The sequence below is a fragment of the Aquarana catesbeiana genome, linkage group LG04 (genome assembly GCF_042186555.1).
Source record: "Aquarana catesbeiana isolate 2022-GZ linkage group LG04, ASM4218655v1, whole genome shotgun sequence".
Taxonomy (NCBI): Eukaryota; Metazoa; Chordata; class Amphibia; order Anura; family Ranidae; genus Aquarana; species Aquarana catesbeiana.
In genome coordinates, this window is record NC_133327.1 from 319,663,630 (window position 1) to 319,679,224 (window position 15,595).

The window sequence follows — 15,595 nt, forward strand, 5'->3', positions numbered from 1 at the left end:
CTATAAACAAAAAAAGAGCGACAATTTTGAAAAAAAAATACATTATTTTTTACTTGCTGTAACAAATATCCCCCAAAAATAGATTAAAAAAACATTTTTTTTTCCTCAGTTTAGGCCGATATGTATTATTCTACATATTTTTGGTAAAAAAAAATCGCGTATATTGATTGGTTTGTGCAAAAGTTATAGCGTCTACAAAATAGGGGATAGATTTATAGCATTTTTATTATTATTTTTTTTTTACTAGTAATGGTGGCGATCTGCGATTTTTATCGTGACTGCGACATTATGACACATCGGACAATTTTAAAGGGGTTAACACTAGGGGGCGATCAAAGGGCCGTGTTACAAGAGATCATGGGAGCCTGGCGGTCATCGAGACCGCCGGGCACTCGCATCGGCTCCGGGGGCGAGCTGCGGGCGCATGCGCGACCCTAGTGGCCACCAGAGGGAGCGATGTAACATAACGACGATTCGCGCTGCCGAGCCATGTTGCCTCAGTACAACTACGGCGGCTGGTCAGCAAGCGGTTAAAGTGAACATGGTATGATCTAAAGGCTATGTCAGAGTTTTGTTAGCATCAAACCTGTTTCTCTACCCACACAAGTGGAAGGGAAGGAAAAAGCAGCTTGAAGCAGGTAAGAAGGAGGTCAACTGATCAAATGCATCTGCCAAAGAGTTCTGAATGATTTCACAAGCATTTCGAACTAATGTCACGCTGCATTTGAGTATTGAGTCCTTGTGTCCTAGTGGAGCTCCTTTAGATTTATGCAGGACCTCCTTTTCATTGTTGAAATTAAAGCCGTTCCCCTTCTTCACATGTCTAATGGCAGAGCTTCACTGGGCATTAGAGGCATGTTCTTAGGTTGACACTTTTTAGTCCAAGTCAGGCTCTCATCTATGCATTTTAAGGTGGGGTGTTTTAAATAAATCATTCTTGCTGCATTTTTTTGTGTGGTCTTCAAGACCTCTTCCTACTATTAAATGGTAGTGGTACTGCATTTAAAAGGCATGTAAAATTTATCAAATGGAAAATGCAGCTGTGTGAACTAGCCAAACACATTTTACGTAATTTTATTCACACTGACTGCTCAAATATCTTAGTTATTTTATCTCTAAGACCCCTTTCACACTGGAGCGTTTTGCAGACGCTATAGCCTGCAAACCGCCCTAAAACAGCTGCTCCAGTGCGCTGGCAGGGCGTCAGAAAAAGTCCTGCCAGCAGCTTCTTTGGAGCGGTGAACTCACCGCTGCGCCTCATTGAAATTAATGGGGCAGCGCTGCGGGTGGATTTAACACCTTTTCGGCCGCTAACGGGGGGTTAAAACCCCCCCGCTAGTGGCTGAATAGCGCCGCTAAAATGACGGTAAAGCAGCGCTAAAAATATTGCCGCTTTACCTCTGACGCCGGTGGCAGCACAGTGTGAAAGAGGTCTTAAAGGGGTTGTAAACCCTCATGTTTTTTCACCTTAATGCATCCTATCTCATCCTAGTTATGTTGACTTCTTAATATAACCACAGTCAAATTACTATTTTGTTCTGCTCTAAAAGCCAGTGTATGTATTTGTATAATGTGTTAAGTGATTGGTTTGTTTTTGGATTTCAGTTTACCAGATGATGAACAAGAGATTTCTGTCTTTGACTATTACCTTGATGAGTCAGGAGAGTGGGACACATGGCAGTCACGTTTACCAGATATCACATATGTTGGTAATACAGACATCATGGGGGAAGTATTTATTGAAACACAAGACACAGTAAGTAATTATATAGAATGCCTCTAAACGTATGCAACTAAGCTTTAGGCATACATACTAACAAACATAGTCAGAAAATGACCACTGAGACTTGGCATTGCCAAATGTCTAGATCTGACTTAATCATAAGCATTGGTTTAGGTGCCAAGTTTCTGACTGCTAACGTAGAGCAGTGTATATAGTTTCGTTTCTGTTTCTTCTTGGATAATTATTAAATTAGACATTTTGGCAGTAAGGTGTAAAACAATCTTTTACATTTGAACTGCTGGCAGGTAAAATAAAACACAGATCACTGCAGCTCTGTATTTATCTATAAAGAGCTAAATTGAGTTTTAGTGCAAATTTTTAGTGTAAGTACCTTTATCTGATTTGGTATTAGCCTCCTAAAATCCCTGTACAGCAAATATGGTGATGATAGGAGATAATAGAGAGCTGAACTCATCAGTTTGCTGCTTCTCCTCTCCAGTGGTAGGACTGGACAGTGAGAAATAAAAATCTTTTGCCAGGTTACATTTATACCACCTATTTATTTAGCTGTTTGCCTGAAATTCAGCTTTAAAAATAATAAAATGCATATTTAAATACAGCTATTACAGGTATATGTATTTGTCATTTTATCAGCTTTCTGTGCAGCATCACTCAGACTTGCCTGCAGGCTGAAGGAAAAAATCTACGAGATTTGCCCAACCTCACAATGCCACATGGATGGATGAATCTCTCACTGGTTCTTCTGTGCCAACGGTTGTTGAATACTCAAACAGCAGCTGCACCTGATTAGATGCTGCTACTGTTCAGCTAACTACTTTCCACCTGACTCCCTTTGTTTAAAAAAAAAATGTCTGTCAGGTGGGAGAATGCTGACAGGGCATCCACAAAGCAAATTTTGTCCGGGTCATCAGGAACCAGACAAAATTCAGTCAGTATATGTCCAGCTTAAGGTGTGTCCAGCTTACTGGGAGCAAACCATGCTCTGCTTTAATACAAGTGTGCCAGCTGTGAACATGCTTCGCAAAGCAAAGACAGCAAACTGAGCACAGTACGGACAGTGAGACTTTGCGCCTTCATTGTTTGGTCAGTTGCATATTTACTTGAAGTTCAGCTTAATGTTAAGTTTGTTGGACATTGTTAAATGAGAAACTGTAGAAGGCATTCCAGAATATGTCTCCAATTTTTTTTTTTGTCAATAGATTATAGTTCGCACCTTCTTAGAATATGCCAGCATGGGATCACAACATGTCTTGTTAACTGGACCTCTGGGCTGTGGGAAGACAGCGCTAATGAATGACTTAATCTCCACACAAGGCATGTGAAAGATCTTGTGGAACAAAAATTTCTTTTTTTCATTAGGTGCCTTTCAAATGTGTTCTATAGCTGCCTCATTTTGTATTTACAGATCGAACCCGCACATTGCTTAAAAGAATAGTGTTTTCAGGATCTTCAAAGGCTAAAGAACTACAAGAGCTTCTAGAGCAAAATATAGTCCACCGGCAAGGTACTGCATCTCCCATTTCAAACAAAGAGCAGCATCAATGAACTGACAATGTAAAAATATAACCTAAGCTAATGCAGCCTTTACAGCATTTTCACTGCAATGATATATATATATATATATATATATATATATATATCGCGGGTAAAATAATTCTTGAACACGTGACAATTTTCTAGGTAATTATATTTAAAGGTGCTCTTGAGATGACATTTTCATCACATGTTGGTAGCATCCCTTGCAATCCATACATACAAAGAAACCAAAACAAATACTTTCAGAAATTAAGTTATGTGTAATAACATGGAATGACACAGGGAAAATGTATTGAACATGCTAACTGAAATGTATTTAGTACTTTGTACAAAATCCTTTGTTGGTAATGACAGCTTCAAGACTCCTCCTGTATGGAGAAACTAGTCGCATACATTGCTCAGGTGTGATTTTGGCCCATTCTTCCACACAAACAGTCTTCAAACTTTGAAGGTTCAGTGGCCTCTTCTCTGAACTGATCTTTAGTTCTTTCCATAGATTTTCTATTGGATTCAAGTCATAGGTTGGACTTGATGGACTTGTGTCTTTTTTCAACCTCGCCTACTATGTAACGATGTAACTATAAGTCAGGTGATTGGCTGGGCCATTCTAGCAACTTTATTTTCTTTCTTTGAAACCAATTGAGAGCTTCCTTGGCTTTGTGTTTGGGATCAATGTCTTTCTGAAATGTCCACCCTTGTTTCATCTTCATCATCCTAGTTGATGACAGCAGATTTTTATCATGAATGTCTTGGTACATTTTTCCATTCAACCTTCCTTCATAGATACATTCTTTCTTTAATTATATTAAATTTGCCAGTACTCTATGCTTAAAAAACACCCCCACACCAAACTTCACTGTTGACATGGTGTTTTTGGGGTGATGTGCAGTGCCATTTGACCTCCAAACATGGTGTGTATTATGGCATCTAAAGAGTTTGATTTTGGTGTCGTCTGACCAGACTATATTCTCCCAGTATTTCACAGTCTCGTCTAAATGTTGTGCAGCGAAGGGAGAAACACAATGTGGGAGCCCCCAAAGCTGCATAACCCAAATGTATACAAAAATACAGCAGCAGAGAATTTGTACAAAAAGTAGTAGATGTAAAAAATAATTTATTTAACAGACAATATTAATTTCACACATAACAATAATAAATCATCCATATAGGTAGTGCGATACAAAAGCAAACATGGAACATCACTCATCACTCATAGCAAGGAACACCCTATGTACAAGCATGGTTTGCCAATTGTATTTATGACGTATGTATCCACATGAAAAACCCCGATGCATTTCGACCCTTGCGATTTTTCGGTCTCTTCAGGGGGATTTATAATCTAGGAAAATATCAAAGTATCTAATTAAAGTCATTGGACAATATAAAAAATGTGTAAGTATAACATTTCGAATTGAGCAAAATTATATCTCCTTACACATAGAGGTATAGTTACCAATGGGTAGATGCAGACATGAAGATGTATCGCACAAACTAGCATTGCAGGATTGTAGTTGTCCAAAGATCCCATTGCTGCCGCACATCCCCCCTGCGTCCTCCGGGTGGGCGCATAGTCCACCGAGCTTGCAGGGGGCCACATTCTAGGACCCGGAGAGGAGGATGGGGGGTAAAACACCTGCAGATGGATATGCAAAGACTTTTTGCAAGTTGTAATGTTGTGCAGCAAACTTTAAAGGAGCTTCAACATGCTTTTTCTTCAGAAACAAAGTCTTGCATGGTGAGCATGCATACAAGCCATGGCGGATGAGTACATTACTTATTGTTTTCTTTGAAACAATTGTACCTGCTAATTCCAGGTCTTTCTGAAGCTCTACACAAGTGGTCCTTGGCTCTTAAATAACTCTTTTGATAATTCTTTTCACTCCTCTGTCAGAAATCTTGTGAGGAGCACCTGGTCATGGTTGGTTTATGCTGAAATTATGTTCTTTCCACTTCCGGATTTTTGGCCCCAACAGTGCTCACTGGAACCAATGCCCTCAGTATGTTTTGATAATGTCTTGAGAGAGCTCTTTGCTTCATGAGATGTTTCTTGTGTGACACCTTGGTAATGACATCTTTTTATAGGCCATCAGTTGAGACTGAACCAGCTAATATTAATTGGCACTGACAAGGGGCAGGATTGCTTTCTAATTACTGATAGATTTCAGCTGGTGTCTTGGCTTTCCATGTTTTTGTGTGCCCCCCTTTCTTCATGTGCTCAATACTTTTTCCCTGTGTCATTCCATTTTATTACACACATAACTTAACATAACTGAACATATTTGTTTTGGTTTCTTTGTCTGTATGGATCGCATAGGTTGTTACCGACATGTGGTGAAAATTTCATGTCAGTAGCACTTTTAGAAATATATTTACCTAGAATTGTGACGTGTTCAATACTTATTTTACACGCTGTATATGTGTGTGTGTATATACAGTATCTCACAAAAGTGTACACCCCTCATATTTTTGTAAATATTTTATTATATCTTTTCATATGACAACACTGAAGAAATGACACTTTGCTATAATGTAAAGTAGTGAGTGTACAGCTTGTATAACAGTGTAAATTTGCTGTCCCCTCAAAATAACTCAACACACAGCCATTCATGTCTAAACTGCTGGCAACAAAAGTGAGTACACCCCTAAGTGAAAATGTCCAAATTGGGCCCAAAGTGTCAATATTTTGTGTGGCCACCATTATTTTCCAGTACTGCCTTAACCCTCTTGGGCATGGAGTTCACCAGTAAAGGGATGGTGAACCCGCGCAATGGAAGTAAAGGTTTATTTAATGAAGTTTGGAACTGCTGCCTCCCAACAAGCAGTCACCCTAAATGGGGACAGCTGAGATATATTAAGAATGATAGAAGGGTTTGGCGCTGTTCCTATTAGTTTCCTACCTTCATATAGGTTACTAGATACAAATTAAAAAATATATATATAGATTCCTAGGTGCACCGTGCATATGTCAAATAAATATTAAATACAAATTAAAAATTAAAAATATGTAAATTCCTAAGTGCACCGTGCATATGTCAATTAAATATTCTGCTACAATATTGTACAATCATAGGTGATACATAGACATTGGATACGTAACTTAAATATGTGGTTTTAAAGGGAGGGGGGGGGGAGAGGGGAAAGGGGAGTGGAAGTGGGGAGGGGGGGGGGGGGGTGTGTAGGAGATCTACTCCTGAGAAAAAATTAGCAGTAACAAGATGAAGTGCAAACGTGCTGGTGAAATTCAAAAAAATTCTTTAGTATGTCTCTTGTGCAATTTCTTGTGCTGTGATAATAATCCTTCACTTATAATATCTCCTTGCTCTGAAAGTGCAGCCACTCACCAGATCACTTCGCCCCTGCGGGGGTAGTAGGCAGTTACAGTTTTTGCGCCACTGTACAGCGATCGCTGGCGGGCTCAGGATCGTGGTATATCATATGTAAAGAGAGAGGGAGTGCCCATAGCGTAAAATTGCTTTTAAAAGGTTTTATTACACAAAATAGAAGGGTACTCACACTTTTACAGTAAAAATCAAGCGAAATGGTAAAAAAACATCAAAACCGTCACAAATGTCCTTCAGCGCTGGTACAGGAGGTGATGTTTGGGAAGCACAGATTAGGCCACGCCCTACGCGTTTCGTCGTTAGGACGTCTACGGGAGCGTGACCTGTGTTGTGTCTTCCCATCCTTATATAGTGTGCGGTGTCCCCTTGTTGAATTTTCAATTGGCATCCATTTTCCCTGTGATTCCGCGGACCGGAAGTTCGTCCGCGGCCATTTTGTTTATATTTTGCAGACCGAAGTCCGACTTCCTGTGTAAATAGCAGTGTTTCTAAGGGGCTAGTGGTGGCCATTTTGCCTGAGATTTTTGCAGACAGTAATTCAAGTCGCCTGTCTCTGTATGTCTATGCTGCATAATCCGGCGGCCATTTTGCCTGTGTTTTTGTGGACAATGGAGACCGTAAACAGTTCTCCCTATTGATGTCAAATGCAGATATATGATGTTAAATCAATCGCACACTATAAAAAGTTATTACACATTAATCGGCTTGCTTTATATGACGCTAAAAATCAAAAATATTTATGCTAAATCCAAAATAATTTAAAACCCGTAATGACATGTACTTAGTAAGCTCTCATTCCGTTTTTAAGTATTCCTCATGATCCTTTATGTGCTCCCCATGATTTTTAACTTTTATAGATTTTTTATGTATTCCTCATGTTTTTCCATATATTCCTTACGGGTTTTAAATTATTTTGGATTTAGCATAAATATTTTTGATTTTTAGCGTCATATAAAGCAAGCCGATTAATGTGTAATAACCTTTTATAGTGTGCGATTGATTTAACATCATATATCTGCATTTGACATCAATAGGGAGAACTGTTTACGGTCTCCATTGTCCACAAAAACACAGGCAAAATGGCCGCCGGATTATGCAGCATAGACATACAGAGACAGGCGACTTGAACTACTGTCTGCAAAAATCTCAGGCAAAATGGCCACCACTAGCCCCTTAGAAACACTGCTATTTACACAGGAAGTCGGACTTCGGTCTGCAAAATATAAACAAAATGGCCGCGGACGAACTTCCGGTCCGCGGAATCACAGGGAAAATGGATGCCAATTGAAAATTCAACAAGGGGACACCGCACACTATATAAGGATGGGAAGACACAACACAGGTCACGCTCCCGTAGACGTCCTAACGACGAAACGCGTAGGGCGTGGCCTAATCTGTGCTTCCCAAACATCACCTCCTGTACCAGCGCTGAAGGACATTTGTGACGGTTTTGACGTTTTTTTACCATTTCGCTTGATTTTTACTGTAAAAGTGTGAGTACCCTTCTATTTTGTGTAATAAAACCTTTTAAAAGCAATTTTACGCTATGGGCACTCCCTCTCTCTTTACATATGATATACCACGATCCTGAGCCCGCCAGCGATCGCTGTACAGTGGCGCAAAAACTGTAACTGCCTACTACCCCCGCAGGGGTGAAGTGATCTGGTGAGTGGCTGCACTTTCAGAGCAAGGAGATATTATAAGTGAAGGATTATTATCACAGCACAAGAAATTGCACAAGAGACATACTAAAGAATTTTTTTGAATTTCACCAGCACGTTTGCACTTCATCTTGTTACTGCTAATTTTTTCTCAGGAGTAGATCTCCTACACACCCCCCCCTCCCCACTTCCACTCCCCTTTCCCCTCTCCCCCCCCCCTCCCCCCCTCCCCCCCCCCTTTAAAACCACATATTTAAGTTACGTATCCAATGTCTATGTATCACCTATGATTGTACAATATTGTAGCAGAATATTTAATTGACATATGCACGGTGTACTTAGGAATTTACATATTTTTAATTTTTAATTTGTATTTAATATTTATTTGACATATGCACGGTGCACCTAGGAATCTATATATATATTTTTTAATTTGTATCTAGTAACCTATATGAAGGTAGGAAACTAATAGGAACAGCGCCAAACCCTTCTATCATTCTTAATGGAGTTCACCAGAGCTTCACAGGTTGCCACTGGAGTCCTCTTCCACTCCTCCATGACGAAGCTGGTAGATGTTAGAGACATTGCACTCTTCCACCTTCCGTTTGAGGATGCCCAACAGATGCTCAATAGGGTTTAGGTCTGGAGACATGCTTGGTCAGTCCATCACCTTTACTCTCAGCTTCTTTAGCAAGGAAGTGGTCATCTTTGAGGTGTGTTTGGGGTTGTTATCATGTTAAAATACTGCCCTGTAGCCCAGTATCCGCAGAGAGGCGATCATGCTCTGCTTCAGTATGTCACAGCACATGTTGGCATTCATGAACTGTAACTCTCCAGTGCCAGCAGCACTCATGCAGCCCCAGACCATGACACTCCCACCACCATGCTTGACTGTAGGCAAGACACACTTGTCTTTGTACTTCTCACCTGGTTTCCGCCACACATGCTTGACACCATTTGAACCAAATGCAAAAGCTGACCTGGCCCCCCCCATTGCCATCTGCTGCTTTTACAGCGTGCTTAACCCGTCACTCTTTGTAGGTGAAACTGGACCCTCAGAGTGGCCAGGATGGGCCTTGGCGGGCCCCTGCGTTTACTGAATTACCCACACAAGGTGACACAGCGAGCACTTTTCCCCACAGACACAGTGTAATCCGGAGCAGACAACCTCTGAAGAGTGGAGACCTACCTGAATAATATGAAAGTTACCAAAGATCTCCGGGGGTTCAGCATCCTTATTTAAGAAATTAACCAGCAAGGCCAAACTTAATATTAGGGAAAACTTAGGCTACTTTCACACTGGGGCTGCTCCTCGTTAGCGGTAAAGTGGCGCTCGTTTTAGCAGCAATTTACTGCTGTTTTAGTGGCGCTTTTCGGCCGCTAGTAGGGCATTTTTAATCAGAAGGGGTTAAAAATGCCTGTGTTACTGCACATCCGAATCGCTTTTCAGGCACTTCAGAAGCGCTGCCCATTCAATGCAATTATGGGTTTGTGGTGTTTCGAGTTTTTAACAAAAGAAGTTGGCCAACCCACATCCCTGAATTGTATACTAAATCACAAGAAATTAGTTTCCTCTAATTGGGACTTTAAATGGGAGGCTACTTCAGTGAAGTCAAACAATATTTTTATCAAAAATATTATTTATTAGTTGACATAAAAGATGTCACAATAGTGCAGAACACAGAAAATGCAGGATGCAAGAAGGGCAAATACAAGAGGTAAGAATTATAATGAGTATGAGCCAAAGCTCAATTGAAAACAATGTAACAAGAGAGATAACCCAACGCGTTTCGAATCTCCACCATAAATGTTGTTATGCCTATAGTCGCCATCGGGAGCTATCAGGAGCATGTACCTGATTCCATGCTTGTCACTCTCGCTCTGTGTCACAAGCTACATGCTTCCTCCAGCCCAAGCCCCAGGTAAGACGTGGGAAGGGGGGTTTTTCTATTTGAATGTCCCCCCACCTGGACAGCTTCTCTCTAGGAGGCAGAGGGAGCATGGGTCAGTTTGCGGTATGCCGCGCTGCTCCCGCTGCTGCCAACATTACAGCGGTTCTCCATCCAGCAGCTCTCCTCCACCCCAGCCCTCCTCTACATGCGGATCGGAGCCCCGCTCACGTGGGAAAACAGTTTCTTTTGAAAAAGATGAAGGGGGGCGCAGTGGGTGGTCGGAGTAAGGGGGGGTGGGGCTTACCGGTGCAGGCGTGATTTAGCGGGCTGTGTAAGCTGTAAAGTGCACCTTTTTCAGATGCATACAGCTGAAAGAGGGACACAGAGCAGACAGGTGGCATGTGATTGTTGGTGACACGGGCATTCCCAGGGCACGTTTACTTAGCATCAGGCTGAGCTTTAATAGCAGCGGCAGTTGCTGGACTATTTGCTCAGCAGTGGGTGCATTTTTTTGGTAGTACCTCTGCATTTGTGCTCAGCACTATGACCAGAGGGGGTGGTACAAATACCACAAAAAACAAGGGCACAAAGGGGTCACCCTCAGGCCCAAAGGACCCTCCCTCTGCAACACCATCCCCCCTGAAAGATCTTAGGGAGGCTGGTCAGAGTGAGCCATCGGGGTCGTCAGGGGCTGCAATTGTTTCCGACACTTCAGCCCCTGTCTATATAACTGAGGAGGTTTTCTCCTCAGCTATGATTGGATTGGAGGAAAGGTTAGCGGCTTTAATCGCATCTTCACAGAGTGGAAGAAAACGCATTAGGTCTCCTTCTACCACCCAGGATCCTTAAACAGAGGAACAGTGGGAGAGGGAAAATGAATCCCCCTCAGGGGACTGTAAAGAGACTGATGACTCCTCTTCCGAGGGATCAAGTGGGGAAGGACCTTCTTCAGCTTCACAAGCTGAGAAGTTACTGGTACATTCTCTTACTGAAATGGTCCGCTCCACATTTAAGCTACCCTTAACTGAGTCAGTTGAAGAGCCCACTTCTTGTTTGGGTTCACTAAAGCCTCCTCAAGCCTTGCATGCCTTTCCTGTCCATTCATTGCTGGAAAAGCTTATGTATTCTGAGTAGGATCACCCAGATAAGCATTTTTTCCCTCCTAATAAGTTTTTAACACTTTATCCTATGGAGAAAAAATTTACTAAGATGTGGAGTATACCAGCAATTGACGCTGCTATATCCTCTGTGAATAAAAGTTTGACTTGTCCAGTTGACAATGCACAAATGCTTAGGGCTCCAACTGAAAAAAAATGGAATTCCTGTTAAAAAACATTTTCTCCTTGGCAGGTTCAGTGGCTCAACCTGCAGTGGCGGCAATTGGGGTATGTCGACCCTTGAGAGACCATTTGAAACAGGTGCTCAAGGTTTTCCCTGAATAGCAGGCCCAGGAGTTAGCCGAGCTGCCAGCGGCTTTGTGTTTTGCAATTGACGCAATCAGAGAATCTATTCTTCAAACCTCTCGCCTTACACTTGGGTTGGTACATATGCGTAGAATCTTATGGTTGAAAAGTTGGTCAGCCGAAGAGCCATGCAAAAAGCTCCTGGTTGGTTTTCCTTTCCGCGGTGAAAAGCTATTTGGGGATGATTTCGACAAATACATCCAAAAGATATCAAGTGGGAAAAGTACCCTTTTGCCAGTTAAGAAAAAGAGTAAACCTCCGTCATTTAAATAAGCTCTTTCTCCAGTGCCAGGGGCATCAGCCTGCAGGCAGTCGTGACGGCCTCCACCGTCAGGTTCAAGAGGTAAACCTCAGGGTCAACCCCAGGTACAAAAGAAGTCCTGGGGGAGGAAACCTACAAGACAGAACGCTAAAGAATCTTTATGAAAGGGTGTCCCCGCTTGTTTGAGTGGGGGGAAGACTTCTGCAGTTCTCAGGGGGTCTGGCAGGAGGAATTTCAAGACAGATGGGTGGTCTCCACAATAGCTCTAGGTTACAAACTAGAGTTCTGAGAATTCCCGTCTCCTCGTTTCCTCAGGTCAAATTTCCCGAAAGATCCAGAGAAAAAGAAGTCTCTCTTTTTAAGCGTTAGACTGACTTTTGTCGCAAAAAGTGATCATGGTGGTCCCCATGGAAGAGCAGGGGTTGGGGATTTATTCAAACCTTTTCACTGTGCCAAAACCAAATGGAGATGTCAGACCCATTCTAGATCTCAAAGATCTAAACCGGTTCCTGAATATCCGCTCTTTTCGCATGGAATCAATCCGATCAGTAGTATCCATCCTACAAGGAGGAGAACTTCTGGCGTCAATCGATATCAAGGATGCATACCTGCATGTACCTATTTTCCCCGCTCACCAGAAATATCTGCGTTTCGAAGTAGAAAAATATCATTTTCAGTTTGTAGCCTTGTTTTCAGAATCACTTAAAAAAATATAGCAGCCTCACTTGGTTTTATGTGTATTTATCAGTTATTTAACATCACAGCGCTTTGTGTTCTATATATTCTTTTCAGTTTGTAGCCTTGCCTTTCGATCTAGCTATTGCACCTCGGGTGTTTACAAAATGACTGGCCCTTCCTCTGGCCAGATTAAGGACTCAAGGTGTAACGATAATAGCATACCTAGACGACCTGCTTTTCATAGACCAGTCGGTAGCCCGCTTGGACCAAAGCATGGTCACCACAGTCAACTACCTGGAATACCTAGGTTGGGTCCTCAACCTAGAGAAATCTTCTTTAAAGCCAGTAAGAAGATTATAGTACTTGGGTCTGGTTATATATACAGCCCAGAAGAGGGTGTTTTTACCCCAGGCAAAGATCAGCACCATAAAGGAGCTGGTTCAGGTGGTCAGGGCTAAGAAGGGTCCTTCTATTCACCTTTGTATGAGGTTGTTGGGGAAGATGGTGGCTTCATTCGAAGCAGTTCCCTATGCTCAGTTTCATTTGAGACTGCTGCAAAACAGTATCCTGTCTGCCTGGAACAAGAAGGTCCAAGCACTACATTTTCCGATGCGTTTGTCGCCAAAATTGCGCCAGAGCCTAAGTTGGTGGAGGATATCCGAGAATCTGCAGAAGGGGAAATCCTTCTTACCAGTTACCTGGAAGGTGGTAACAACAGATGCCAGCCTTTCGGGTTGGGGAGCAGTGCTGGAAGAGGACTGGGGAAATGGTCCATAACCGAAAGGACCTTGCCCATCAACATTCTAGGCAAGATTCAGTCTGACAATGCCACATCAGTGGCTTATATCAATCACCAAGGGGGCACCAGAAGTCAGGCAGCCCAGGGAGAGGTAACCCATATCCTAACCTGGGCAGAAAAGCATGTGCTGTGCATATCGGCAATCTTCATTCCAGGGATAGAAAACTGGCAGGCAGACTACTGAAGTCGCCAGCAGTTGTTCCGGGGGGGAATGGTCCCTTCACCCCAACATCTTCCTGGCTATATGCCAACGATGGGGGATCCCAGACGTGGATCTGTTGCGTCCAGGTTCAACAACAAAGTGACAACTTTGTGTCAAGAACAAGAGATCCACTCGCATGCGGAACAGATGCGTTGGTGACCACATGGGATCAGTTCTCACTGATTTATGCATTCCCTCCTATTCTGCTGCTACTTAGACTTCTTCGCAGGATCAAGCAGGAAAGGAAATTGGTAGTTCTTGTGGCCCCAGCGTGGCCCAGAAGATCTTGGTATGCAGAAATAGTAAAGATGGTGGTAGGGGCCCCATGGCCCCTACCACCACGTCCAGACCTGCTATGGCAGGGACCAGTGTTCCATCCTACTTTACAAATGCTAAATTTAACGGTTTGGCTATTGAAAGACCACATTCTGAAGAATCGTGGGCTTTCAGGCTCAGTGATATCTACCTTGATTAATGCAAGGAAGACAGCTTCCAGAGTAATTTATTATAAAGTTTGGAAGGCATATGTTTCCTAGTGTGAATCCAGGGGTTGGCATCCCAGAAAGTATGTAATGGGTAGAATTCTTGCCTTTCTGCAAATGGGGTTAGAGATGAAACTGGCCTGGAGTACTATCAAGGGCCAGGTCTTGGCCTTATCGGTATTGTTTCAACATCCGCTTGCTTCGCACTCTTTGGCCTGAAGCTTTATACAGGGGGTAACGCAGCTTAAACCACCGGTTAGATCACCTCTGAACCTTTGGGACTTGAATTTAGTTCTGTCTGCATTACAGAAACAGCCTTTTGAGCTGATACAACATATTCCCTTGGTCCTTTTGACAAGGAAGCTAGTTTTTCTGGTAGCCATTTCTTCTGCAAGAAGGGTATCAGAGTTGACGGCTCTTTCTTGTAAAGAGCCATATTTAATCATTCACAAGAATAGAGTAGTACTGCGTCCTCATCCTAGCTTTCTGCCAAAGGTGGTTTCAGGTTTTCATCTAAAACAGGATATTGTTCTACCTTCATTTTTTCCAGAACCCTGTTCTATGAAAGAAAAGTCACTACATTCTTTGGATGTAGTGAGAGCACTCAAAATCTATTTGAAGGCGACTGCTCAGATTCGGAAAACAGATGTTTTGTTTGTGTTGCCTGAAGGTCCTAGGAAAGGACAGGCAGCGTCAAAATCCACTATTGCCAAATGGATTCGGCAAGTAATTATTCAAGCTTATGGTTTGAAGAGGAAAGTTCCACCTTTTCAAATCAAAGCACACTCCACCAGGGCTGTTAGTGCTTCGTGGGCAGTGCATCACCAAGCCTTCATGGCTCAAATCTGCAAGGTCGCAACTTGGTCTTCAGTCCATACATTCACCAGATTCTATCAGGTGGATGTAAGAAGGCATGAGGATATCACCTTTGGGCACAATGTGCTGCAGGCAGCAGTATAGGTCCTCAGTTCTGATTGCACCCTACTTTTTTTGGTGTCCGCTCCACTCAGATAGCATTGCTCTGGGACATCCCATACAGTAATTACTGTGGCTCTGTGTCCCATGGTTTACAATAAAGAAAATAGCTTACCTGTAAAATCCTTTTCTTGGAGTACATCACGGGACACAGAGGTCCCTCCCCTCTTTCTGGTTACACGTGTATTGCTTTGCTACAAAACTGAGGTACTCCTGGTAAGGTGAGGGGTTATATGGGGAATTGAACTTCCTGTCTAGGGTGTGCCAGTGTCCATCACCTGAAGGTGCCATATAACCCGTACAGTAATTACTGTGGCTCTGTGTCCCATGATGTACTCCAAGAAAAGGATTTTACAGGTAAGCTGTTATAAAAATCCTATTTTTCATATCCTCAGAGAGTTCTTTGCCATGAGGTGCCATGTTGCCCTTCCAGTGACCAGTATGAGAGAGTGAGAGCAAAAGCACCAAATTTAACACATCTGCTCCCCATTCACAACTGAGACCTTGTAACACTAACGAGTCACATGACACCAGGGAGGGAAAAATGGCTAATTGGGCCT

At 42.6% G+C, this 15,595-nt stretch overlaps 1 protein-coding gene across 1 annotated transcript in view; it reads left to right on the plus strand.

Annotated features, from left to right (window-relative positions):
* The window catches only part of LOC141141245 (dynein axonemal heavy chain 5-like), a 334,052-nt gene that overhangs the window by 185,356 nt on the left and 133,101 nt on the right, over window positions 1-15,595 (plus strand). The window contains exons 58-60 of the mRNA XM_073628924.1: window positions 1,606-1,756; window positions 2,944-3,058; window positions 3,150-3,248. Coding sequence (XP_073485025.1) covers window positions 1,606-1,756; window positions 2,944-3,058; window positions 3,150-3,248 — 365 coding nt within the window. The remainder of the gene's footprint in view (window positions 1-1,605; window positions 1,757-2,943; window positions 3,059-3,149; window positions 3,249-15,595) is intronic.